The 26629-nt window shown below is 45.2% G+C and overlaps 1 protein-coding gene across 2 annotated transcripts in view; it reads left to right on the plus strand.

The window, feature by feature from the left end:
• The first annotated feature begins 785 nt into the window (after positions 1 to 785).
• The window catches only part of LOC311515970 (uncharacterized protein), a 191664-nt gene continuing 165820 nt past the window's right edge, over positions 786 to 26629 (plus strand). The window contains exons 1-2 of one of the 2 annotated variants that reach the window (XR_014710279.1): positions 786 to 1173; positions 2247 to 2884. Coding sequence is in view for 1 of the 2 variants with exons in the window: in XM_084619532.1 (XP_084475658.1) it covers positions 818 to 1173; positions 9255 to 9362 (464 nt within the window). In the remaining variant the exon portion in view is untranslated. Of the gene's footprint in view, positions 1174 to 2246; positions 2885 to 9254; positions 9363 to 26629 lie in introns of those variants that run through there. The other variant, XM_084619532.1, reaches the window with a different exon arrangement.

Below are 26629 nucleotides of genomic sequence, written 5' to 3' on the forward strand. Positions count from 1 at the left end.
TGCAGACACCACCAAGTGCAAAGCCAGTGCTCGGGGCGGGGGCAGCACGCAGAGCCCTGTGGTCCCCCTGCCTAGGAGCTGGACCTGGTGGCCGCTTCTGGGGCACAGCGCGGTGTCAGAACAGGTAGGGACTAGCCTCCCTTAGCCGGGCACGACCACCGACAGGACTTTTAATGGCCCTGTCGGTGTTGCTGACCAGAGCCGCCTCGACCCAGTGCCTTACATTCCGCGGCCCAGTACTGGGTCACGACCCACAGTTTGAAACCACTGCCTTAAGCCACGCACAGTTCACTTACTTCCATTTAAATCCTTCTTCGCCATAAACCCGAAGTAGATTAAATGAAATTGGGCAATACAGATTATTTGAGTGAGCAGTTTACCTTGGTAGATTATATTAAACAGGCATGATCTGATCATGGGGAAGAAGTCATGATGTCCAATCAGAAGAGCCAGACTTGCACTGGTTTTATTAAACAGTCCTTTGTTCTGCAATAAAAACTGTTCAAGCCATTTGTAACTTTAAAATACTAGTTTAAAACCAGTTACCAGTGCTATTCCAGTGGTGCGGTCCCAGCCCTGCATGAGCACCACTGACTCTGCCCCAACCCTTGGAATGCCTGACCCCTGAGTGACCCAGTGACAAACCACTAACCTAAATTTATGGCAGTTTCTGCAGGCTCTCCCTCTCTCTCGCTTTCTCTCTCTCTCTCTCTCTCACTCACACACACACACACACACACACACACACACACACACACACACACTGATGATACAGCCCAGGTTTTAACTTGGCAGCTCCTTAGGTTCTGGGTGAAAAATGGAAAATAGCAGCGCAGTTGACTATCACATCCACCTACCCATCCCCAAATGTCACAAGCCACCCTGGAGACCAAAAAAAAACCCCCCAAAAACCCTTAACCTCCCCCCCACCGCCGCAAACATTAACGTCAGAATCCATGTGAACTCCTGGGACAGCGATAACAAGAGATACACGGGGCCAGCTTTTCAGGAGCAGATTTTCAAGCGCTCAGCACACGCAGCAGGGGCTGTATTTTCAAACGAGATCCCATATAGGGTGCTGGGCTCTGGCTTATGCAACAGACACAAGCGAGGCATCCCAATTACAGATGTACACCCCTTCAGCAACTGGCCCGAACCAAAGCATCCACCAGGGTGAGTCACCTTTACATTTACTTATTTCAGTTATTTATGTATGTATTAAAAATATAAAGGGCCTGATGGGAGCCTTTCCAGTAACTTTAATGGGCTTTGGGTCAGCCCCTAAAAATTGTGTCTTATACTCACAGGGAATATTATTTAATATTAATTATTTATACTGGAGTATCATCTAGGAGCTGTAGTCATGTACCAGGACCCCATTGTGTTGCGTGCTGTACACAGAGAGAACAAAAAGACTGACCTGGCCTATGGCCTATAGAGCTTACCATCTGAGTCAACTATTCAATCTAAAGTATACTATTGCAATGCCAGTATACTATTAAGTATACTAAGTAGGGCTGTCATTTAATTGCAGTTAACTGACACAATTAAACACAAAAAAATTAACTGTGATTAAAAAAATTAATCGCACTTTTAACAATAGAATACCAATTGAAATTTATTCAATACTTTTGGATGTTTTTCTGCATTTTCAAATATATTGATTTCTATTACAACACAGAATACAAAGTGTACAGTGCTCACTTTATATTATTATTTTTATTAGAAATATTTGCACTGTAAAAATGATAAAATAAATAGTATTTTTCAATTCACCTCATATAAGTACTGTAGTGCAATCTCTTTATCGTGAAAGTGTAACTTACAAATGTAGATTTTTTTTATTACATAACTGCACTCAAAAACAAAACAATATAAAACTTTAAAGCCTACAAGTCCACTCAGTCCTACTTCTTGTTCAGCCAATTACTAAGACAAACAAATTTGTTGACGTTAACGGGAGATACTGCTGCCTGCTTCTTATTTACAATGTCACCTGAAAGTGAGAACAGGCATTCGCATGGCACTTTTGTAGCCGGCGTTGCAAGGCATTTGCGTGCCAGATATGCTAAACATTCATATGCCCCTTCTTGCTTCGGCCATCATTCCAGAGGACATGCTTCCATGCTGATGATGCTCGTTAAAAAATAATGCATTAATTAAATTTGTCATTGAACTCCTTGAGGGAGAATTGTATGTCTCCTGTTCTCTTTTACCCACATTCTGCCATATATTTCATGTTATAGCAACCTCGGATGATGACTCAACACATGTTCATTTTAAGAACACTTTCACAGCAGATTTGACAAAACTCAAAGAAGGTAGCAATGTGAGATTTCTAAGGATAGATACAGCACTCGACCCAAGTTTTAAGAATCTGAAGTGCTGTCCAAAATCTGCTTCCAGAAGTCTTAAAAGAGCAACACTCCTATGCAGAAACTACAGAACGCGAACCACCGAGAAAAGAAAATCAACCTTCTGCTGGTGGCATCTGACTCAGATGATGAAAATGAACATGTGTCGGTCCTCTCTGCTTTGCATCGTTATCGAGCAGAACCCATCATCAGCATGGACGCATGTCTTCTGGAATGGTGGTTGAAGCATGAAGATATGAATCTTTAGCGCATCTGGCATGTAAATATCTTGCAATGCCGGTACAACAGTGCCATGCAAATGCCTATTCTCACTTTCAGGTGCATTGTAAACAAGATGTGGGCAGCATTATCTCCTGAAAATTGTAACCAAACTTGTTTGGTTGAGCGATTGGCTAAAGTAGGACTGAGTGGACTTGCAGGTTCTAAAGTTTTACACTGTTTTATTTTTGAATGCAGTTATTTTTGTACATAATTCTACATTTATAAGTTTAACTTTCATTATAAAGAGATTGCACCTCAGTACTTTATTAGGTGAATTGAAATATACTATTTCTTTTGTTTTTTACCATGCAAATATTTGTAATCAAAAATAAAGTGAGCACTGTACACTTTGTATTCTCTGTAGTAATTGAAATGAATATATTTGAAAATGTAGAAAACATCCAAAAATATTTAAATAAACGGTATTCTATTATTGTTTAACAGTTCAATCGCTTGACGACCCTAATACTAAGGATACTATTGAAAGTTCAATATCTAGCAGTGTTGCAATGGTACCTCATTTTTCTTATTGTAAGTATCTGAAAGAGTCCACAGCTAATGCAGGTGAGTTTACAATGCTGTGAGGCTGCATGCATATTTAAAGAGAGCTTGATATCTCTGACGTAAGTACAAACTGCCGTTCTTTCTGGCAGTGTCACACGAGTGAATCAGGGCAGTCTTTTATTGCTAGTATTAGAATTTTTTAATATCACGTGATGCATGTTCTTTATAAAGTGCTGTTTTCCCTTTGCTGAACCCACATAAAGGTTCTTGGTGGGTTTCTTTTCCAAAAAGACGTTGGAAGTTTTAGACTCTTATAGTGTGGTCCTGGCTAGTTGAGATGGTCAGAACATTTTTAAGTGAAAATTCAACAAAAAAAATGGGCAGGGGAAGTCAGAAAAAACAAGACCTTTTGTCCCAAAAGGGGGTGGGGGAGGACGTTTTTAGCATCCATATAAGCACTTTGATTGGGTTTTATGTTTTCTCTGTAATGCTTTCACCTTAAGAATAAATGTGTTTACTGTGTGGTAACTTGTGAGTGTTGGCAATACACTGCTCATAGCCTTCATAGATTAAGCACCGTGCAGACACTGTCCTGTTAGGCAGTCTGGCTTGCTGGGAATATTAGTCAAAGAACTGAGAAGCCTGGAAAAAACCCTGGACAGGAGAGAGAAAGACGTGGGTCTGTGCCCAAAAGCGGTGGTGGCTGAGAAGACGGGAGTCTAGAGGGGGTGCCCATGAGTGACCATGGGGCGGGAATACAGGTGCTGTCACCCTGAACTGTAGCATACGCACCCCCCACTCCAACTTTTCTACCAGCTTTATTGTCCAGTTGTTACAGTGAGAGTCCAAACTTCTGGGTTCTGTGCCTGCCTCTGACACAGGCTCATTCTGTAACCTTGGACAAATGACTTAACCTTTCTGTGCCTCAGTTTCCCCATCTGTAAAATGGGGGTACTTAGTCCATATGCAATCTCAGCTGGGTATTCTGAGAATGTCTCTGTGGCTACAGGATGAGCTAGGAGTGTGATTTCCCTGCTCTTGTAGCACCGAGTCACCACGAGTACAAACAGCGGAGTGGCCGCAGGAGCACAGGTAACGGCAGTAGAGGCATGCTTAGCCGTGAGGAACACAAACCCACCTGAACCCAACGGGCATGTACTCAGCACAGCTCAGCCTCCAGTGCGGCTACCCATGCTAACATGGTGACACTGCTGTTTGTACTCTCAGTGAGACCTAGTGTGAGTGTCCATAATTCTTTGAATTACTTGGCTGGAAGGTGCAAAAGAAATGGAAAGTATTATCCATTCTGAGTGTGATTCTTCTCTCTTTTACACGGGTTCTACGCCATGTTAGGGGGCTTATTCCTTCACCCGCTCACGTCCCTGGTCCTTCTCGCATGAACAGAGAGCAACCATACCCCAAGTCCAAAGGTGCAAACAATTCGATGTTTAGTGGGGTGAACTTCCAGCAAGCATGATTCCAGTTTCCTTCCTTAGTGTCCCCCTTCCCAGCTCTGACACCACAGAGCCTTACCTCTGTCCCTGTTCCCATTCCCCCACTGAGCAAAACATGATTCCAATTTCTCCACCCCCATTCCCTGTTCCCATTCCCCCCCCTTACTTCCTGTTTGACTGCAGACTATATAGTAAAACTTGAGGTCTGCTTAGCTATACCTTAACCAATTGTTTTCCTGAAATTTAACTAACCAATCCTAACATATTGTAACATGATTATTTAACCAATTATATCCCACCACCTTAATTAGTTTACACCCAATTAATTATACAGCAGACAGAAACAATCACAGAACCAGACAGAGATTATACAAACAATAGCAAAGTGGGAACAATAATGACAAAACAATACAGAAGTGAGGATTTCACAACTACATCTATAAAGACATAAGGGTTTCCCACCTGCGTCTATTGATAAGTGAGTTCTTACCAAACAGAAAACTATCAAACTAAACTTCCTTTTACATCCTCTAGGATCTTCCCTTTCTCTGGAGGTGATAGATCAGATCACCTTTCCAACAGCCCCAGATTGCCTTATTTCAGTGTGACTAGTTTGGAATGTGAGGATGTGACTGGTCGCTTCCCAGCTTATGGCTGTCTCTGCTGCTTAGCCAAAGGCCTTAGCCTAACAACAGGGCCTCAGACTGTCACAGTAAGAGAAGGCCCTTACACCAGCAGACAGTGATTTTGATTCTTTCTTTCTTTTATACCTCTATAACTAGCTAAGTGATAAGAACACACCTAAATTCTTATAGAATAGGCCTTTGCAGACAGGCCTGAATATCTATATCCTAACATGCCACTTTAACTGGCTTCAATGGAGATAATATTGGTAATACGGTAATGCCAGTGGAGATCGGGGCCTCATCGTGGTAGGCACTATACAAACATACAGTCACTGGACTAAAGAATGTGCACTATAAACAGACAAACCAAAGGTGGGGTGGAAAATAACCATGCAGAACAATAAAGCCATTTGCAGACCAAGTCAGTGGCTGAACCCAGGTCTCCTGAGCCCTGTTCCAATGCCCCACTCCGTGGGCCACACTGCCTGATCTACTGCAAGTTAGAGGATAATTAAGCCCTCTATATTTACACAACAGCTCAGATGAAACTCATGATCCTTGGCATCTTATTCAAAACCCTCATCTGGGGCAAGGACAGTGAAAGGTGCTTAAATGAATTCTTCATATGTTCTTAAGGTACTGACTGATGTCAGCCCTCTGCCTCTGTTCTCTGCTGCCCAGGGACTGGTAACCCTGGGACCACCGTGCAAGGCTCTGTTTTCCAGCTGCTGCTTCTGTAGGAAGGCCTCTTTCATGTTAGCTCTGCCAGCAGATCTGAGCTCACATCTTGACCCTTGAGGTCTTCTCCTGCTCCCTAGCTTTTTTGGGGTGGTTTGAGTGCAGGGCAGAGCTGTTTTCCCTGTCATTCTGGCTGCGTTTCTGCTTCAAAGCTCTATTCTGCTGCATTGGACCCCCCTCCATTTATGTGCTCATGAATGCGGGTTAATTAAGCCTGGATTACAGCATATCACAATGAGAACACAACGGTAACGCTCAAATTTGGTCATTACACCCTCTAATTCCAATGCTCGGAGGAAACGCAGCTTCATCAAAATGGCAATTGTTAAGAAATATGGCCGTGCACAGCCCAGCAAAACACATGCAGTGACATACTTTGGGTGTCTTTGCACTCAGGCAGAATCTGTCTTTCTGAACAAACACTCACCAGAAACCTGTGAATTCTTCTAGGCTTCATGAGTTCCTGAAACAGTGCTCAGGTTCTTTCCAGTATTATAAGGCCGAGTTAGATGAATCCTAGGAGTGACCTTGCAAACGGCACACACTGATTGGGCCTGGTGAGATCCTCTGAAGCCCAATGGACCTATCTCCTGAAGCATGGCCCGTATATTTCTGTGCTGGTGTAAGAAACCAACCAATTATCCCTGTTCCCAGATGGGAAAACCAATGCAGAGAGAGAATAAAAGGGGGCTGTTTTTTCAAGAGCCTACAAGTCAATGGGAGTTGCAGATGTCACAAATCAGCCCAATCATTGAGGGGCACATTCAACGGTGAGACTTCTGGCCTAAGTAACTTGGCATAGCCACACAGAGGCAGAGCTAGGATTAGAGCTCAAAAGTTCCTGGCTCCCACCCCAGGCTCAGTTCACTGGCCCATGCTGACTCATGTCTGTTGTATCTGCAACAGCTACTGACATCAGTGCAGATCGGAGAGTAGAATTTTTCCCTCAGACCAATATGTTCCCCTTATCCCAGTGTGTGTCTCAACCTCCCTCATTCAGTAATAGAAGCAACACTTAATAGAAGAGCTCTCAATACTTAATAGGCTTTGCATTACACATTTAATAAAAGAATAATGAAAGGAGTCATGTACGCTAATGCCCTCGTTTTGTGTTTTCCCATAACATGTCACTTCACTTGCTTTGCTGTCTCTCCAGCTAAATTCACGATTCACATAAAAATGCAACTTGCCTTGTAGATTCTCTCTGCCAATACGTTCTGATCTCACAGGAAATATTGTCGTCACTTGCGGTCTTAGGAAATAGCCAGGGACGATGCATGTTATTATTATTAGTGCCCACAAAGGGCTAGGCACTGTGCAAAGAAGGCATGGCCTGTGCCTTGAAGAGGTTGGGTAACCGGTTACCCACCAGTGGCGGCGGGTGCCCAAAATACATGCTAAGACTGGCGATGAGCCTGCCGTTTGTCACCCAGGAAAAAATTATATCTGACCCCCGAAAACAAGCTCTGGGCCCTGTCTCCCCCTTCCCACCTGAAAAAAATGTCAGCGGCTCTTTACTTCCCCACCCTTGCTAGGTAACAGGGGTCTCTGCTTCCCTTTCATCCCCCCACCCTTACACCTTTAACAAAGTCACAGACCCTATCACTTCCAATCACCACATTGCTATCTTCCTTCCTACCTGCAGCCTCCTTGAAATCACAGGCAGGCCAATGCCTCACTCCTTCTGTCTCAGCTATCTGCCCCTTTGGTACCTGGTGCAGTTCCTGAGGCAGGGGGTGGAGATCCACCTGTAATTCTGTTCCAAAGAGGACTCGAAAGGCAGCATATGAACATGCTTTTATCTCAGCACTGTTCTGGTCTTTCAATACAGGGAGGAGCCCTTGTCCGTTCAGGAGGACGTGTCCCTCTCTCCCCATCCCAGATTAGGGTTTTGGTGTGGTTCTTCTTTTGACCTGGCTCATTTCTCTTCTTCCCTGTACTCAGGAGATAAGAAACTTGACTGGGTCACTGGAGCACCCAGACAGAAGAAGCATTCTTGTGTGGAATGTATTAAAATGTTTTCCGGGCAGGTTTGTGAAAGGCCAGTATTGTCCATTCCTCAAAGAAGCAGAAATCAGATATGGGAGACCCGTGTTATGATGGTAATAGGGGATAAACATCTGTACCAGCCAGGGAGCCTGGTTGCCTACAAAGGAGATTAAAAGGTTATCCTAGGTAATGGAATGCCGACAAAACAAACCTGTAGGCTTATTTCCAGAGATCCTTGTCTAGACGCTGAAGCATCTTTTAGAAGTTTCCATAGCCTCAGTGCAATGGATGGTTATAAACTGGTTGTGACAAATAGCCCCTCACAGCAACAATGGCTTTTTACTACACTGTGGGTACCTTCAAAGTTTTTTTGAAAACAACATTGTTTCGTATGTTTGTAATTCTCTATTTATAAAGGGCGAAGTCACCGAAATCTTTTTTATAAGGTAACCACTCTTGAGGAGGTGTATATATGCTGTGTGCAAAACTTACTGCACTGTTACCCCTAGTATCCTGTTGTCTTTTGCTCAGAGACTTACTTAAGGGATGCTTTGACATATGCTTATAAAACCTTTCCTCCCTTTGATTATTTTACCCCAGCTGGTACACACAATAAACCCATTTATGACACATTCAAATTCTCCTTGCCTTGGGGTAAAAAACTTTTTTTCAAAAGTTTTAAAAAAACTTCTTGTAAACTCCCTAATGTCTATTTATATTGTCTTCCATCAACGGACTATGAACAGGCCATGTGGTCCTGTGACTTGATCAAAGGGCTGGTAACGCGAAAGTTCCTGCGAGCTAATCGAGGTTGAGCCAATGACTTAGCGGGTGGCTTTAGGCAAGTCTACGTGATCGTCTTATGCTCCAGTCAATTTAGCTGGGGGGGGAAAATGGTGAGAGGCAAATGCTACATCCAATCCAAGTCATCCAGAACTAGTCCATTTACAAAAGAGGATTTGAACCCTAATAAAATACCAGTCTCGTTTCTGGTTAATTTTATGGTAACAAATACACACACTTGTCAATTATACAGTTATTAAGGGTCCGCAACCATTTATACACATGGGTACATAGGATTGCTTGAATGAGCAGAAGGTTGTAGGATTGTTTGTAGGAAGTTGCACCAGTTCATGCTTCTGACTCTATTGTTCAGCTACTCAAATGCACGCAAAAACATTCTTTTTCCTATAAGATGCTTTTGGTTACTTTGTTACTTGAAGTTTTCAATGAGATTTTTTTAATTAGCCCATTAGGATGGAATAGGCAAACACATAATGTCAGCATGTGATGTCATTTTTGCTTAGCACAGCGTTATGGCCTGTAACACTGCACCAGATATTGCCCCTGATTGGAACAATCCCTGTTCAGCAGCTGCGTAATCCAGATTTCAGCTTCTGGAGTAGATTTATCTGGTGAGTTCCTCCTTGACGAATTTTCCTGTAGCATATAATTTCCTTCATGTGTTTTTCCCCTTACACCTGTTTTAAGATGTAGAGCATTGGACAGGCTCTCCTGATCCTAATCTGTATTGTAATCCTTTCTGCAGACTGCGGGGTGGAGTGAGCAATCTATTTGCCTGACAGTAGTAATAGCTAAGAATCTCCTTTGCCAAGCTCATTCAAGAATTACATTGCTGGGTGGAGACAGTGCTGAGTCGTAGAAGGGGAGGAAAAATCAAAGACTAAAAGAAAAAAAGTTCCAGTCTGTTTTTGTAATTGTTATTTTCACCGTTAACTAGACCTATTATTTTTTCACACAGGACTGATCCAAAACCTAGAGAACTCACCTGAAAGGCACCCCGTTAATTTCAGTGGGTGCCCCAAAGTATGCTAGCTGCCATGCAAATGTACACAACGTGACATGACCTAAAGATCTTACAATCTAAGGGTCTGAGATGGAACTGTCTATTAGGAAAGGAGACTGCAAGTTAGTGAGTGGCCATTAGACTAAATTAATTCAGGTAATGAGTAGAGCCATAACTGGCTGATTAGCACAGAGAGAACCAAAATTCTAATCAGGTGTGCAGCTGGAGACTTCACCTTTGTACACAAAGTTGCCAGTCTTTTACTCCCCATTAACTGCGAGCATACTCCAGCTCTCAGCAAAGTCAGTGGGAGTCCTTCCATTAATGGTAGATGGAGCAGCCCCTAAATACTGATAGCTTCCCAATGCAGGCCTACCAGCGCACACAAAGGTAACACAATCCTTTAAGCACAACTATAAAAAATTACATTCAATAGGGCAAGCTCAACAGGCGTGAGTTGTTCTCATTACACTGTTTTTTGTTCTTTTTATTGATTAAATCCTCAGTTGTTCTCAGCCTAGCAAAACACTAGCAGAAAAAAAGTGCCATTTTCTAGAATAAATATTTGTTTAAAAAAACCTTTTTGACAGATACAAGCAAAATAAAAAACTCAGTGGGACTCCTGGTGTGTGTAAGTGTTTGCAAGATTAGGGCCAAAAATTGCAGCTGTTTTGGAAAGACGCCAGGAGAAGTTCTGCTCTAGTCAGACCCGTGTAAATCTGGAGTAATGCTATGAAAGTCTACAGAGTTACACTGGATTTTTGCTGTTGTCAAGGTGAGCAGAATTTTTGAAGCAGGTTGTTTGAGAATTAAGGCCCCAATTCAGCAAAGCACTTAAGCACATATTTAAGTTCATCCCTCGTCAGGACCCTGGAATTGGAGTCTGAATGGGCCATTTGGAAAGAGTAAAAACAGGGATTAAAAATTTAATATTTCTTTTATCAGAAATGGTGCCGGTACTTCCACAAAAGGAAAATAAAAATAAATTTCCCTCCTCCATAAACATACGCTTAGTTTTGTCTAACGGGTTTAGCAAGGTTGCTAAAGATTTCTTGGAGTTAAGTCTGTCTTGATTCCAGATGAAACTTGTTCTCACTGTTCAGTAGATGACATTACAGCATGTCACATGGTATTCTGACACTCATGAATAGCAGCTCCTGGACAGGTCCAATTCTAAACAGTGGACCTATCTAGTGCAGGGGTTCTCATGACACATTTTTGGTGGCCTCAGAGTGAGGCCACCAACTCTGACTGGTGGCCGCTCTGACCATTTTTCCTAAAATACTTAATTAACTTCAGGAGAAACAAATAAATATGCCAATCAAAATCCTTGTAATTTATTTATGGCTAGCTAGTAAGTCTGCTGCTGTGAAAAGCGATTTGTGTACGTTTGTTAATTTCACAGCCTCCCAGCTAGCTACCAAGTCTCTGCTGTGAAAAGGGATATTAACACTTTTCACAGCAGACTTACACAGCCCCAGGAAGCCTGGGGACAAATTAAGCCCTGGATGGAGTGGTGGATGGATAGGCAGCAGGTGCCAGGGGCGATGAGGAGTGGGGGAGGCAGTGGGGAACCAGAACCTGAAACCTGAGAGATGGGGCCCCAGGAAGGAGCTTGAAGCCCCAGGGCCGTAGCCTGAAGCCCTGCAGCCAGGAGATGGGGCCTTGCGGCTAGGGCAAGGGGACAGAACCCGAAGCCTGAAGCCCCGTGGCTGGAGCCTGCCACCCCATCATCCCAGGGCTGAAGCCCAGGCCCCACTACCCCTGGGAAGGAACTCACAGGCTGTCTGCTCCTCCAGCGTTGTGCCCCAGGTATCTCCAGAGGGGGGCAGGCCCCAACTGCTGCTAGCAGCCCCAGCAACCAACACCAAGGTGGCACATCCAGAAGCAACAGGGAGGGACAGCTGCTTGCCCACCCCCAGTCACTTCCCAGGAGGCTGTGGCCACAAGAAAAGCCCCTGGTGGCCGCATGCGCATTTGAGAAATGCTGAGTGCACAGTTACAGGAACAAAATGTCCTCATATTGGTATACCCATGTACTCCAATTACTAGAACAAATGATTACATATGAAACTGTGAAACTCAATTAAGTAATAAAAACAATAAAATCATTTAAACTGATTGGTTTTTTTGCAGCGAGTAGGTAACGTAAAAAAACTTGTATCTCTTTCAACTTTTGAAATGGTTTCCCAGGGAATTGTAGCCCTTCATTTTACAAAGATTAGGCAAAACACATAGGCTTGCAATACCTAGGGTAAAATTCACCACTCTGTAGAGGCCACTTACTTCCCACTGAAGCTCTCAAAATAGGATTTAATTTGTACTTTAGTGGTGCACTTTGTTGAATTTTACCCACAATAAGTAAATATCTAATTTGATCCAGCAAAAGGAACTACTGAGTGGGAACAGTCATGCTGGCTGCATTGGGCTCTTGCAAATCTCCATCCAATAGTGAACATGTAGCAGTGTTTTACTTTGCACAAAGTGCTGATGTTAACAGATACCGTAATAGTGGAAGTAACTCTGACAAAGCATTGCCAGCTAACGCAGCACTTCTGAACCAGCGCTGCTTTTTCTAAAAGCTGTTTTGAAAGTTAATTGTTGAGCCTCACAAAAGTTGGAGTTGGGTAACTGCTTCTGCCAAGGGTCAAATCGGGAGATTCTGACTGGGAGCCAGATTCTGTAGTCCACAGTTGAGCAAAATTCCCATTGAGTTAGACAGGAATTTTCCATGATTAAGAACTATAGAATTTGTCCCTCAGTTGTTACACAGGCCCAGATCCTCAAAGGTATATACGTACTTAACTCCCACTGCAATCAATGACAGTTAGGCACCTAAAGACTTTTGAAAATCTGGGTCTCTCTCTACAGAGTGAAATCTGAGTAAGGGCCTCCAGCGTCCACTCAGCCTGCATTGAGCTAGATCATAACTAGGGTGGTCAGAAATTTTCTGACAAAAGGCAATTTAGTCAGAAAATGCCAGTTCAGCAGAACAAAATGTTTTGTCAGATTTGATGAAACTTTTGCCCACCACCACCTCCTTCTCCCCAGCTCCAGAGGAGATTGCAAGGCACAGACACAGAGCTCTCTGCCTTCTGGCCTCCCCCTAGCTCCACGAGACAGGCAGTGCCTTTCGGGGGCACTCTGTAAGTCTCCACTGCACCTGGGAGATGTAATTCCCAGTTTGGGTAGACGTACACACATTAGCTCTGCTCTAGCTAGAGTGCTAAAAATAGCAGTGTAGCCAGGGTGGTGGATCAGGCTAATCATCCGAGTACAATCCTGTCCTAGGTATGTTCTCGGGGTGGCTAGCCCATGCCACCTTGGCCAGACTGCTATTTTTAGGGGGTTAGCTCAATCCCACCCAGCTCCGGAAAATAGGTTCTTCCTCTCTGTTTCCTGGAGTTGGAGAGGGGGAAGACAGAGCATCTGAGCTCTCTGCCAAGAGGGGAAGAAAAGCACCCACAGACTAGAGTTGCCAACCCTCCAGGATCGTCTTGGAGTCTCCTGGAATTAAAGATTAATCTTTAATTAAAGTTTATGTTATGTGACGAAACCTTCAAGAATACATCCAACCAAAACTGGCACCCCTACCAGAGACTCCAGCCAGTAGGAGCACCAGTAGCCAAAGCAGGGACTGCTGGACATTCAGAGACTTTTCTACAGTTGTGAATGGACTTAGTCTGCCCTGTGCTGATTGGCTGCTTGCTCCAACCCTCTCCTTTCCCCTCCCTCACAGTCTCTTCTCCTCAGCTTCACTCCTCACCTGCTCCTTCAATCCTCTTCTCCCCAGCCCTATACCCCTCAACCCCCTTCCCTTTAGCTTATCCCCTCCTAACTAAACCCAATTCCTCTCCCCCCCCCAAAAAAAAACAGTCATGGAATGAACATGAAGTTTGCTGCTACCACATTGTTCACTCTGCCTGTATGTTATACCCTCATCCCCACCCCCTGTGTCTGGTCTATTTAGACAATATTGTCTCATTGATACAGACAGAGGGAGGAGTACACTAAAGTAATCTGTTGTCTCTTGACTCATTCTTCGATTGTAAGCTCTTTGGGGCCAGGGCTGTATTTGTACAGCTCCTAGCACAATGGGGTCCTGGCCTACGACTAAAGCTCCAAGGCACTATGGGTAATACAAATAACAAATAATAATCATCTTGTCAATTTCACAAGAAACTGAAGAAGAGCCTTCCCTGCGGGCAGCCAAGAACAGCGTTTTTCTTTAAATCCCTTTAGGCGAAAACATTCAGAGTTTTCATGTTTCGTCCTGCTTTGGGACTAAACTTTGTCTCTAAACGACTAATATTTTCATGGCAAGGAATCCCCTCCCCCTTTTTGGCCAGCTTCAGCAGCAACACTGTGGGGCAAATGACTCCCTTATTAATACCATTGACTTCAATGGCGCTAAACCAGGGATGAGTTTGCTCCAGTGTGCAGCAGTTACAGTACATTTTGTATAAAACCAGAAAAATTGGACACCTATTGAGGATTTGCATGCAAATGGTCTTTGTTTGAGCCCTTAAAGACCAGGTTCTCTCCTGCACAGAGATCTGCTAAGCATAGGAGGGATTGGGGGGGGGGGGACACAGATAGGGACAGGTGGACTTCCACAGATCTGATTACAGCTCTCTGTTTCTATGGGCTTGGCTGCACTGGCCAAGATCCCCAAGTGAGGTAGCATAGCAGTGTGTGGTCTCTAAGGGACTATATGCCAGCCAAAAAACAGCAAAGCAGAGTGCCACCCTACTCCCTCTCTCTGTGTCTTTCCTTCTTCCAGCTCCTTTGTACTACCGGAGCAGTGCAAAGCAACCAAATCACTGCTGAGAATCTGGCCTTGCCTGTGTTAAGTGCCTATATCTATTGTGACAAAGTTCCTGCTCTACCTTGGTGGGTCTTGTGCTTATTGCCGGATTTGCTCGCCTTGGAGCTTCACGGCAGCCCTCAGCTTGGCCGTTTCTCTGAACCCACAGTCCAGGTCGACTCCTCCTGTGTCTGACCAGGAGTTGGGAGGTTTGGGGGGAACCCGGGCCCGCCCTCTACTCCAGGTTCCAGCCCAGGGCCCTGTGGAATGCAGCTGTCTAGAGTGCCTCCTGGAACAGCTGTGTGACAGCTACAACTCCCTGGGCTACTTCCCCATGGCCTCCTCCCAACACCTTCTTTATCCTCACCACAGGACCTTCCTCCTGGTGTCTGATAATGCTTGTACACCTCAGTCCTCCAACAGTCCGCGTTCTCAATCTCAGCTCCTAGGCCCTCTGTCAAGGTTCCTCCCCCACTCTGAACTCTAGGGTACAGATGTGGGGACCTGCATGAAAAACCTCCTAAGCTTATCTTTACCAGCTTAGGTCAAAACTTCCCCAAGGTACAAAATATTCCACCCGTCGTCCTTGGATTGGCTGCTACCACCACCAAACTAATACTGGTTACTGGGGAAGAGCTGTTTGGACGCGTCTTTCCCCCCAAAATACTTCCCAAAACCGTGCACCCCACTTCCTGGACAAGGTTTGGTAAAAAGCCTCACCAATTTGCCTAGGTGACTACAGACCCAGACCCTTGGATCTTAAGAACAATGAACAATCCTCCCAACACTTGCACCCGCCCTTTCCTGGGAAATGTTGGATAAAAAGCCTCACCAATTTGCATAGGTGACCACAGACCCAAACCCTTGGATCTGAGAACAATGAAAAAGAAGACTTTTAATAAAAATAGAAGTAAATAGAAGTAAAGAAATCCCCCCTGTAAAATCAGGATGGTAGATATCTTACAGGGTAATTAGATTCAAAAACATAGAGAACCCCTCTAGGCAAAACCTTAAGTTACAAAAAAGATACACAGACAGGAATAGTTATTCTATTCAGCACAATTCTTTTCTCAGCCATTTAAAGAAATCATAATCTAACACATACCTAGCTAGATTACTTACTAAAAGTTCTAAGACTCCATTCCTGGTCTATCCCCTGCAGAAACCAGCATACAGACAGACACACAGACCCTTTGTTTCTCTCCCTCCTCCCAGCTTTTGAAAGTATCTTGTCTCCTCATTGGTCATTTTGGTCAGGTGCCAGCGAGGTTACCTTTAGCTTCTTAACCCTTTACAGGTGAGAGGAGCTTTCCCCTGGCCAGGAGGGATTTCAAAGGGGTTTACCCTTCCCTTTATATTTATGACACCCTCTTACTCCCAGCTCCTCACACACACACCACAAACTGAAGTGAGCTCCTTTTTAAAACCCAGGTGCCCTGATTTGCCTGCCTTAATTGATTCTAGCAGCTTCTTGATTGGCTGCATGCCCCTTCCTACAATGTAGCCAAGGTATTTAGACTCGGCTAGCCCTATAGCACACTTGGCGGGGTTGGCTGTGAGGTCAGCCTGTCTTAGGGTGTCCAGAACCGCTTCCACCTTTCCTAAGTGGGTTTCCCAGTTGGGGGTGTGAATAATCACATCATCCAGGTCTGCTGCTGCATAACTGGTATGGGGCCGTAGGAGCTTGTCCATAAGACGCTGGAAGGTGGCAGGTGCCCCATGCAGTCCAAAAGGAAGAACAGTATATTGAAACAGACCCTCTGGTGTAGAGAATGCTGTCTTTTCTTTCGCATCTTTGGCAAGGGGAATCTGCCAGTATCCCTTTGTTAAATCAAGGGTGGTCAAAAATCGGGCATTGCCCAGGCGGTCAATTAACTCATCGATACGGGGTATGGAGTATGCATCGAATTTGGATATCTCATTCAGCCGGCGAAAGTCATTACAAAACCAAGTGGTGCCATCGGGTTTGGACACCAACACAATTGGACTTGACCACTGACTGTGGGACTCTTCGATGACTCCCAGTTCCAACATCCTTTTTACCTTTGCCTTGATCTCCTCCCTTTTTGCCGCTGGGACCCAATAGAGCCTTAAAGTTACCTTTGCCCCAGGGTCTGTGATAATATGGTGATATGCTTCGGTGGTCCAGCCTGGTTTGGTTGAAAACATGTCCTGGTATCGACTGATCATCTCAGTTACCTCCTTCTTCTGGTTTGGTGTCAGATCAGTGGATATCCTGATCTGCTCCTGCATATTATTTCCCTGGATCGGGGTCTCTTGGGCCACTGCACAAGCCTCTCATTGGTGCCAAGGCTTTAAGAGGTTAATGTGATAAGTTTGTTCTTGTTTCCGGCATCCTGGCTGCCGCACCTTGTAGGTTACTTCCCCCATGGATTCAACCACCTCATAGGGCCCCTGCCATTGGACCAAAAGCTTGCTTTCTGCCGTGGGTACCAACACCATCACCCGATCCCCTGGTTGGAACTGTCAGACTTTTGCCTGGAGATTGTAATGGGTTCGCTGGGCCTCCTGCACCTTTTCCAAATGTTCCCATACAATAGGAGTGACCCGGGCTATCCATTCTCACATCTGCAACACATGGTCAATTATATTTCTCCCCTCATTGGGTTCCTCTTCCCAGATTTCTTTTGCAATATCTAGTATGCCACGGCGGTGGCATCCGTATAATAATTCAAAGGGGGAAAACCCAGTTGAGGCCTGAGGTACCTTCCAGATTGCAAACATAAGGTAGGGTAGTAGGGAGTCCCAATCCTTCCCGTCTCGACTTACCACTTTCCTTATCATTGCCTTGAGGGTTCAGTTAAACCTTTCTACCAGCCCATCGGTCTGTGGAAGGTAGACTGAAGTTCTCAGGGTATGTATATGGAGCAGTATACAGAGGTCCTTCATTAGCTTTGACATAAATGAGGTACCTTGGTCTGTTAATATCTCCTTTGGTAGCCCCACTTGGGCAAAGATCCCCACCAACTCTTTCTCTATAGTTTTAGAGGCTGTGTTCGGCAGGGGGATGGCTCCTGGGTAGCGAGTAGCATAATCCAGAATGACAAGTATATATTGGTGGCCTGGGCTGTCTTCTCCAGGGGTCTCACTAGATCCATGGCTATTCGCTCGAAGGGGACCTCTATGATGGGAAGAGGTATTAAAGGTGCCCTCAAGTGGGGACGGGGACTGTGCAGCTGACACTCCGGGCAGGACGCACAGTACCTCCGCACTTCTTCATGTACTCCAGGCCAGAAGAATCGTCGCAGAACCCGAGCCAGGGTCTTCTCTACCCCCAAATGCCCCCCAAAAAGATGCCTATGGGCCAGACTTAATACAGCATTCTGGTGTTTTTGAGGTACTAGGATCTGCTGTACGTTCTGCCCCTGTACTGGTGCAACCCGGTATAAGAGATTCTTCTTCATTATGAAGTAGGGTCCTGGTCCCTGGGTTTTCCCTTCCACGGGGCCCCCATCTATTTCGGTCACCTCCTTCCTAATCTTGTCATACCTTGGGTCTTCAGCCTGGTCCCATCCAAAATTTCCTCTCCTGCGGCTAATCTGCCCAAGATCTAAGGGGCCAGTCTCTGTTGCCTCTACTGGTTCAGAGGAGTAAGGATGTGGGTCAGACTCGGGTGCTTCTCCCTCCTGAGTGGCATACTTTTCAGCTGCTCGGGTCCGCCTACCTACGAAAGTGACCCTCTGGCTTTGGGCCAGTATTCGGATTCCCAAGGCCTTAGCTGCCCTTCTTTCCCTTTTCGTCTTTCTGTGCTGCCTGGGAGTGGAGAACAAATCTGGGGATATTTCAGAGAAGGTTGGGGGTTGACAGTCTACTGTGGATGCCTCACTACTTTCAGGGCTTCCCCCTTTCTCCAATTCCCCTACCGAGAGTAAGTCTCCAAACCCTGGGAAGTCCCTCCCTATGAGCACTGGATATGGGAGTTTAGGGACTACACCTGCTGCTACCTCAGTAGTGTTCCCCTGAATCTCGGTTTTTACTGAGATGGTGGGGTAATAACCAACCTGTCCCATGGACGCATGTTATCTCTGTACCCTTAGCCCACAGCAGCTGACTACGCTTCACGAGCTTCCCTGAGACAAGCATGATAGCACTCCCCAAATCAACCAGTGCTGCGGTCTCTACCCCATTTAGCTTCATTGGTCTAGTGTACATATGTGGGGTTAGTGAGACCCCCACAAGGTGGATTAGGGAGCATGGGTCTGCCCAGTTCCCCAGGTTACACTGCATAGGCTCCTTGGCATTGGGACACTGTGCAGCTATGCGTCCCCACTCCCCACAGGTGTAACATCTGTATGGAGCCCTAAGCATTCCCCGGTCTCTTGGTTTGGGTAGTCTAACATCATGATCCTCTTCCCCCTCAGTGCTCCGACTCTTTGTGGCTTCTGCTGGGCCTTCAGCCCCTCTCTTTTTCCACCTGGGGTCTCCTGGTGGCCCAGTCACCCGAGCTCTAGGGCTTGGTGGAGCTAGTTTAACCCGGGGTGCTTCTTCCTTAACTGGTCGGGTCAGCTCCCTCACCGTCCTTTGCCTTTCTACCAGCGCGACAACCTCTTCGTAGGTGGAGGGTTCGTTCTGGCTTACCCAGGCGCAAAGGTCTGGCAGTAGTCCTCTCATGTACTGGTCGATGACCAGAAACTCTAGTATTTCCTCCGGACTCCAGGACTCAGTTGTAACCACTTTTGTGCGAGATGGATGAGGTCATATAACTGGGACTGCGGGGTTTTGTTTTCCTGGTACCTCCACTCATGATATCGCTGGGCCCGCACTGCGGTCGTTACTCCAGATCTGGCCAGGATCTCTGCTTTCAGCTGGGGGTAGTCTGCCGCAGCCTCTTCAGGCAAATCATAGCAGGCCTTCTGGGCCTCCCCACACAGGAATGGAGCGAGGATGCCAGACCACTGTTCTCGGGGCCAAGCCTCCCTCCTCTCTCAAAGGCCAGGAGGTATGCCTCTACATCATCCTCCCACGTAATTTTCTGCAGCCAATTGCTGGCCCGCATGATCTGCGTCCCATCATGGCCGCGGTTCAGCTCTGTAAGGGCCTTTACCTAGTTTACCAGTTCCCGCAACATAGCCCGGTCTTGAGCAGCCTGGTCCATCAGCAGGCGATTAGTCTCTTGCTGCAGCCGCACTGCCTCCTGTTGGGCAGCTGCCTGGACACGAGTAGCCTCCTGCTGGGCAGCCGTGGCTTGTGTCAGTGCCCACACTACCTCCTCCACTGTGGTGAAAAAAAATAAAAATAGACCCTCTTCCCTTTTTTTTTTTTCTTCCTTCCAAACACCCTCCTTCTTCCGCCGCGCTGTGGACACAAGATCCCGCTTCCGACACCAGCTGTGACAAAGTTCCTGCTCTACTTTGGTGGGTCTTCCACTTATTGCCGGATTTGCTCGCCTTGGAGCTTCACAGCAGCCCTCAGCTTGGCCGTTTTTCTGAACCCACAGTCCAGGTCGACTCCTCCTGTGTCTGACCAGGAGTTGGGAGGATTTGGGGGGGAACCTGGGCCCACCCTCTACTCCGGGTTCCAGCCCAGGGCCTTGTGGAATGCAGCTGTCTAGAGTGCCTCCTGGAACAGCTGTGTGACAGCTACAACTCCCTGGGCTACTTCCCCACGGCCTCCTCCCAACACCTTCTTTATCCTCACCACAGGACCTTCCTCCTGGTGTCTGATAATGCTTGTACTCCTCAGTCCTCCAACAGTCCACGTTCTCCCTCTCAGCTCCTAGTACCTCTTGCTCCCAGCTCCTCACATGCACACCACAAACCGAAGTGAGCCCTCCTTTTTAAAACCCAGGTGCCATGATTAGCTGCCTTAATTGATTCTAGCAGCTTCTTGATTGGCTGCAGGTGTTCTAATCAGCCTGTCTTTGTCTCCAGAAGGTTCCTGATTGTTCTGGAACCTTCCCTGTTACCTTACCTAGGGAAAAGGGACCTACTGAGCCTGGGGCTAATATATCTGCCTTCTATTACTCTCCGGTAGCCATCTGGCCCGACCCTGTCACACTATGTTCACAGTAATATTTATTTTTCCTTACTCAGCCAGCCAGTGCAGTAGCTTGACTCATAGTTGTATCATTATCTGCAAACTTTATTTCTTTACTGCTTGTCATTAAAGTCTTAGGTATTTCACAGACTCTGAATACATGTTACCTTATAAACAACCATATTTCTCCTTTTGCTTTTGATTTTACTCACTCATGATTGGGCTGCGGGGCGCTCTGCAGACATATTGAAGGTATATATCCTAGGGATCAATTAATTTGAGTGTAACTTTTTGGAAGAATCTGTACCCTAATGGCTAATGTATGGTATGTATGTAGGTGTGGCATCGCAGGAACCATGCAGTGCAAATAAGCAATTCTGTCTATTGGAGAGTCACTCATACCTATTGCTCACCTATGCGCTTTTAAAAACTACAGTAGCTAATTATGTATGGTCTATATCTGATAGCCTACAGGCTATAAACCATTCATTTTATAAAGGATCTAAGATCATCTCAATATTCCTTACTCTATGCAAGTTGTCCCATTGACTTCAATATGAGTTGTGGATGCTCAGCACCTTTGAAAAATCAGGCCACTTGTATATAGGTGCCTAAATCTGAATGTAAGCACTTAATGCTAGTCACCCAGCTTTGAAACTTTTGGTGTGAAAGTCACAGGAGTTACAGTAGAGGTCATTACCATCCAACACAAACACAGAATATTGTGAGAGCATTATAGCCTGAATGCTTTGCAAAACAGGTTATTTGGGTCTTTCAACCAAGTAAGACAAGCTACAGTTTCAGGGCAACTGCACCTATATTCCCCCTGCATGATCCAGCAAGGGCACCCACTCTAGGCTCCTGGCTCCTCAGCCATCGCTGTTCTTGGTCAGAGACCTGCAACTCTCTCCCTCCTGACCTGGGCTTTTTCCAGACAGCACAACAGTTCCCTACCTACACTGTGATAGTCCCAGCGAGCCAGACACCTAAACAGGCCAGCGTCTGTGCTTTGCTTTCTCTCCGAAGGCCATGACCAGAGTAATGCCAGCAGTTACAAGTTACTGCACATCTCTTTCTAAGCAAGCACATTTATTCTTGAGGTGAAAACATTACAGAAAAAAACATATTAAAAACAATAAAACAATCTGCACACATGCTAAAAAGCTTACCAGTGGTCATTCATCAGCCTTATGGGGCCCTGGGAGGTCAAGGCTTTCCTTGCCAACCTTTGCGCAAGGATTGGAAGCCCCCTCTTGGACAGCAGGTCCTGTCTGTTTGTTGTATCAGACAGAAGGCCCTGAGTTTAAATGGAGGCAATTTATCGAAAGGTCCTTTCTTTGTCTGTTGGTCTCTGGAGACTGTATTTTGAATTAGAATATGCAAGCCTCCCAAGTATCTCACGGGGTTGGGGGGACACAACCTGTCTGATTTACCTTAATCACCATGCACTGTTTTTAGACCCTGGAGGAGCTGTTGTAGCCCTCGCCAATGGAGTAGAACACAATCATATATCACAATCATATATGAACCATTAATTTAAAGCAATGGACCCCAAAGATGTTGCAATATCTGTCACCTCTCCCCTCTAGACTGGTTACGTAGAATCCTGGCCCCAATAATACATAAGCTTCATACAATGAGGTCATTCAAAGATATTGCAGGAAATTGCCATAGTTGGCACAGACACTTTATGACCTCTTCCAAAAATGGACACTGCTTCCTGGAGGAATCTATATGACAGTCCATATTAGTTGCAAATGTCCAACAATGTCAAACAAAACCTTTTGCAGGGGTTACAAAGGCCGCTGCTTTACCTGTCACCATCCCTGCACTGTCCCCGGGCCCAAGAGAGACTAGCCCCTGCATGAAGGGCAGCGCAGCTGAGTGAAGCTGAAGCTAGACAAGATGGAGGTCACACAGGTGGGGGAAAAGGAAATATTTTAAAGAATGTGGGCTAATAGAATATCACCCTTAACTGAAGGCCTCGGTCCTCCAAATGAGCACATCCTCTAGTCTTTTTAATGCTTTTCCATTACTGTTTGCATTGCCTAGAGGTCGGGACCACATTGTGCTAGGTGCTGTACAAATACATCATAAGACATGGAGGGACAGATTTTTAAAGGTACTGAGGTGCCTAAAGATGCAGACAGTTGTCTAGTGGGATTATCATAAGCACCTATGTACCCAGCTCCCACTCAAATCAACAGGAGTCAGGGGACCAGGTGCTTTTGAAAAACCCACTGGCAACTATCTGCAACTCTAGGCACCTAAATACCTTGGTCAACCTGACCTATGGAGCTCGCACTGAAAACCTCACAACCTAAATAGATAATGCAGGCCAAGGGTGGTGCTGGGGGAGCTCCTCTGTCTGGCAATGAGTTGAGACCCACCTCCCTTGAAATGGAGATGCTTCCTACAGTCTTTGGGGAGGCAGGGATTTACCCAGGAATCCCTCCAGCACCATTATCTGTAAAAATCACTTGTATCAACAACAGTCATCTCTGTCAGCAAACAACTCAGCCCACCAGTCACCCAACTGGGGCCTCCTGCTCTTTGGACTAGGCTGAACATATTTCCCAACGGGAAAATGGGACACTGTGTGCGGCTGGCCTGAGGCCCCACCCACAGGACTGGCCTGACCCACTTGCCCGAGCCCCTCTCCCCACATGGGCAGCAGACAGGGCTTGGGCGAGCAGCAATGGACATACTAGATAGGGTGACCATATTTCCCAAAGGCTGGGTCTGGCATCGCTGCTCACCGGAGCCCTGCCCCCCCCACCCCCCGTGCGCAGGGCTGGCATCACCGCCCACGTGCCCCACCCCCGCACCTTCCTCCATATTTCATTTTTTGACAAAAGTTCGTTGTGTTGATCTTGAGCGCCCCCCCGCCCCCCGGCTGCCCCCTGCCCCATATCCATGATAACTACATTCATCCAAAATGACTGTCGAGAACTAGACTGAAACTGGTGAGAACAGAAGGACCACACTTTCTCAGTGGGTTGTACACATATGTGAAATGCCCTTCCACAAGAATGAGAGCTTGCCCCCTCAAGATGAAATGCAAATTCCAGCTCCTCCCCACAACCCTGGGGGAAGGAGAAGAAGAAGAAGAAATGCTTGAGAAAAATGTTACTAAGTCAGTAAATAATTCTAGAGGAGGAGGCGAAGTTCCTCTAACACGTGCTGTGGAAAGAAGAACTATTTACTGACTTTATCTCTCTCTCTCTTTTTTTTTTTTTTGGTCCGCTGCTCAGATGTAGGGACAGATCCTCAGCTGGTGTAAATAGGTGCTATCCCATTAACATCCAGACGGCCATTTACGTCAGCTGAGGACCTGGCCTCTAGTAAAGTAATGAGCATGGAATGGATACATAGAGTCCACAGGACTGCCAACCCCAAATGTTCAAAAAGCACGAGTCAGGCCCCCAGAATTATGAGATTGGCTTAAAAATCTTGAGCTTGTCAAAAAAATACATTTTGGGTTCTTTTTTATTCGCCTTCTGACTTTTGAGCCTTTAGGGTGTACTTAGGTCACATTTTTTCAAGCATCTCTTCAAAACCAGGAAGAGCAGAAACTTACTTTTTTCTATTTTATAAATAAAAGTTGAGCTACTCACATAACATTCGACCGCAGCAGCTGGGGTTTTAACTAAGACATCACTAAGCACAAGACTCAGCATAAAAATGCAGGAGTTGGCAACACTAGTTTGCAGTCTATGGGCCTGATTCTCCATTGCCCTGCACTTTGTGCAACCATTTACACCAGTGCCAAATAAGTGCAGACCATTCCCATGCCAATCTGGTCATGTTTTTCGCCCACACTTCCCTTGCTAGGCACGGGTATAAATGACTACACAAGATATAAGGTAAAGCGAATCAGGCCACCTTGTCTTCTGATAGTTAATGTGATTGAATTACAGTTTGCTTTCTATTCATAATCTTTCTGGGTGAAATCCTGGTCCCACTGAGTTTTGTCATGGACTTCAATGAGGCCAAGATTTCGACCTCCATGTTTTACAGCCTACAGTTTGCATTTAGCATCGAACTTGGCCTAGATTATACCCTAAACTTTCATCTGGATACTGAGCACCAAATCCTGCTTGCCTTATACACACACATGGTATCTCTCTGACCTACTACTTTCTCAAAAGTATTTAAGCTCCTAACTTCCACTGAAATCCGTTGAGACTCTGGGGCTCTAAGCCTTATTCTGCAACCCTGATTCGCAACAAATAGCATTTACTCACAGGAATAGTCCCACTAACTACTTGCAAAAGCAGGCCCTTTGACATGAGTTAGGAAGCAGGATTGGGCCCCGAGCTATTTTGATTTTTTTTTTTTTTTTTGTACTGGCTGGTTGCACAGTGAAAACCTTTAACATTTAAACAGCAGCAGCTCTTCAAGCCTGACATGTTGAGACTTGACAAGAATATTATTGTAAGGCCCAACAATGGTTTTACACTTAGTTACATTTATGGGTTCTGTGACTCATCTACATCTTCACGGATTTGTCACTACTTAGAAATAAAAAAAAAAATCTCTTTCGTGAACTCTTTGCTGCAGCAAGACACTGAGTAACAAAGTAGAAACTGACCTGCTACCTTAGGCGATGGCCAGAGTCATTTTCTATGATGACCAGAGCTATATTGGATTTGTTAGGCAATGTCAGCTTTTGCATGCTACATTCCTTGGCTAATAGCCTGTGTAATACTTTAGCCACGCTGTTGTTACTTAATCCTTTCCTAATCTGCAATTTGCGCAAGAGGAGTCAAATCCAAGCAAAGCCACTGAGAACAACCCCACTAATAATTTATCAAACTCAGCTTTTGTTGTTGGCTCTCGTTAGTGGAGGTGAATGTTTTCCTGCAACAGAACTGTAAAATAAACAGAGGGTAGCTTGATTCATGCTGTGTTTCCATCACCCACACTCCATATCTGGCTGATGGTTCCTTGAGTGATAAACTCACCTATGAGCTCACAACATGTGCTAAAGTATAGTCTCACCTCCCTCCGCAAATTACACATTAATTAGCCATTAATAATAATAGGAGTTGCATGCAGAAATCCACACCCAGTGTGATGAGACTATGCCCTTGGTGTTCAGCAAAGATATTAATCATCCACATTTCAGTGTGAGAAGGCAAACTCCATTTGTCTCTGTATAATCAGGCAAGACGAGTAGAAATCCCTTGAGCTGAAAGTGCATTTGCACCCCTTTGGCCCATAACTTTAGTGTAAAGAAAAGTGTTACCTCTTGTTCTATGAATTTTAGTTATTTTGGTCTTCTGTGCACTGCTTACTGTTGTTAGAAACATGATTGCTTCATACAGTTATGTTTATGTTTGTATGTAATTGATATGTCTGCTGCTCCTGCTTCAAAGCCAAATTTGGAAGGGGAGTGCTGCACATCAGCCTGGTTATCTGGTTAAATACTGTAAATAAATACATACAGAGCAGAGAAAACTATCAAGTTTTCATTAAGGCATTTTTTAAAGAGATGGTTCCATTATGTTTTTCTCCTTATAAACTCTCATCCTGAAGGATTCTAATTTTGTGGTAGCAATTTGACCTAGGCTGAAATGTCGCATAGGGATTTCACTCTGAGAGCAAATATTTTGTAAGTTATGAACATATTATAAAAAATGTTGCAAATTTTACTGCACTTTTACCACCAATAGGTCAAAAAGAGTTTTCATTTAACAACGAACTTTGGCAACAGATTAATCAGAATGTGACCTTATAAGGTAACGAGAAAACAGAATTTAAATAGTCTAGATATTTTTCATATGTGTGAAATGACATTCTTTTAAAAAAGTATTTGCACAGCACAGTCATACAGTACTGTACATATACTGTGCAATGCTAAGCAATATTTTTTTCTGATGAAACCTAACAGCATAAAAAAAGAAGTTGAAAAATACACATTTGTATAAAAAGAGAATCTGAATAGAAACGTGCGTAATAAAATGCCAATTGAAAAACGTGTTTTTAAAATTCTCTCTCAGTCATGGACTTAATCCGCAAAAGGAGAACTATAAAAAAGAGCACATTACACAGCTTTAGAATTCAGT

The sequence above is a fragment of the Lepidochelys olivacea genome (genome assembly GCF_965140295.1).
Source record: "Lepidochelys olivacea isolate rLepOli2 genome assembly, chromosome: 2".
NCBI classification, from domain to species: domain Eukaryota; kingdom Metazoa; phylum Chordata; order Testudines; family Cheloniidae; genus Lepidochelys; species Lepidochelys olivacea.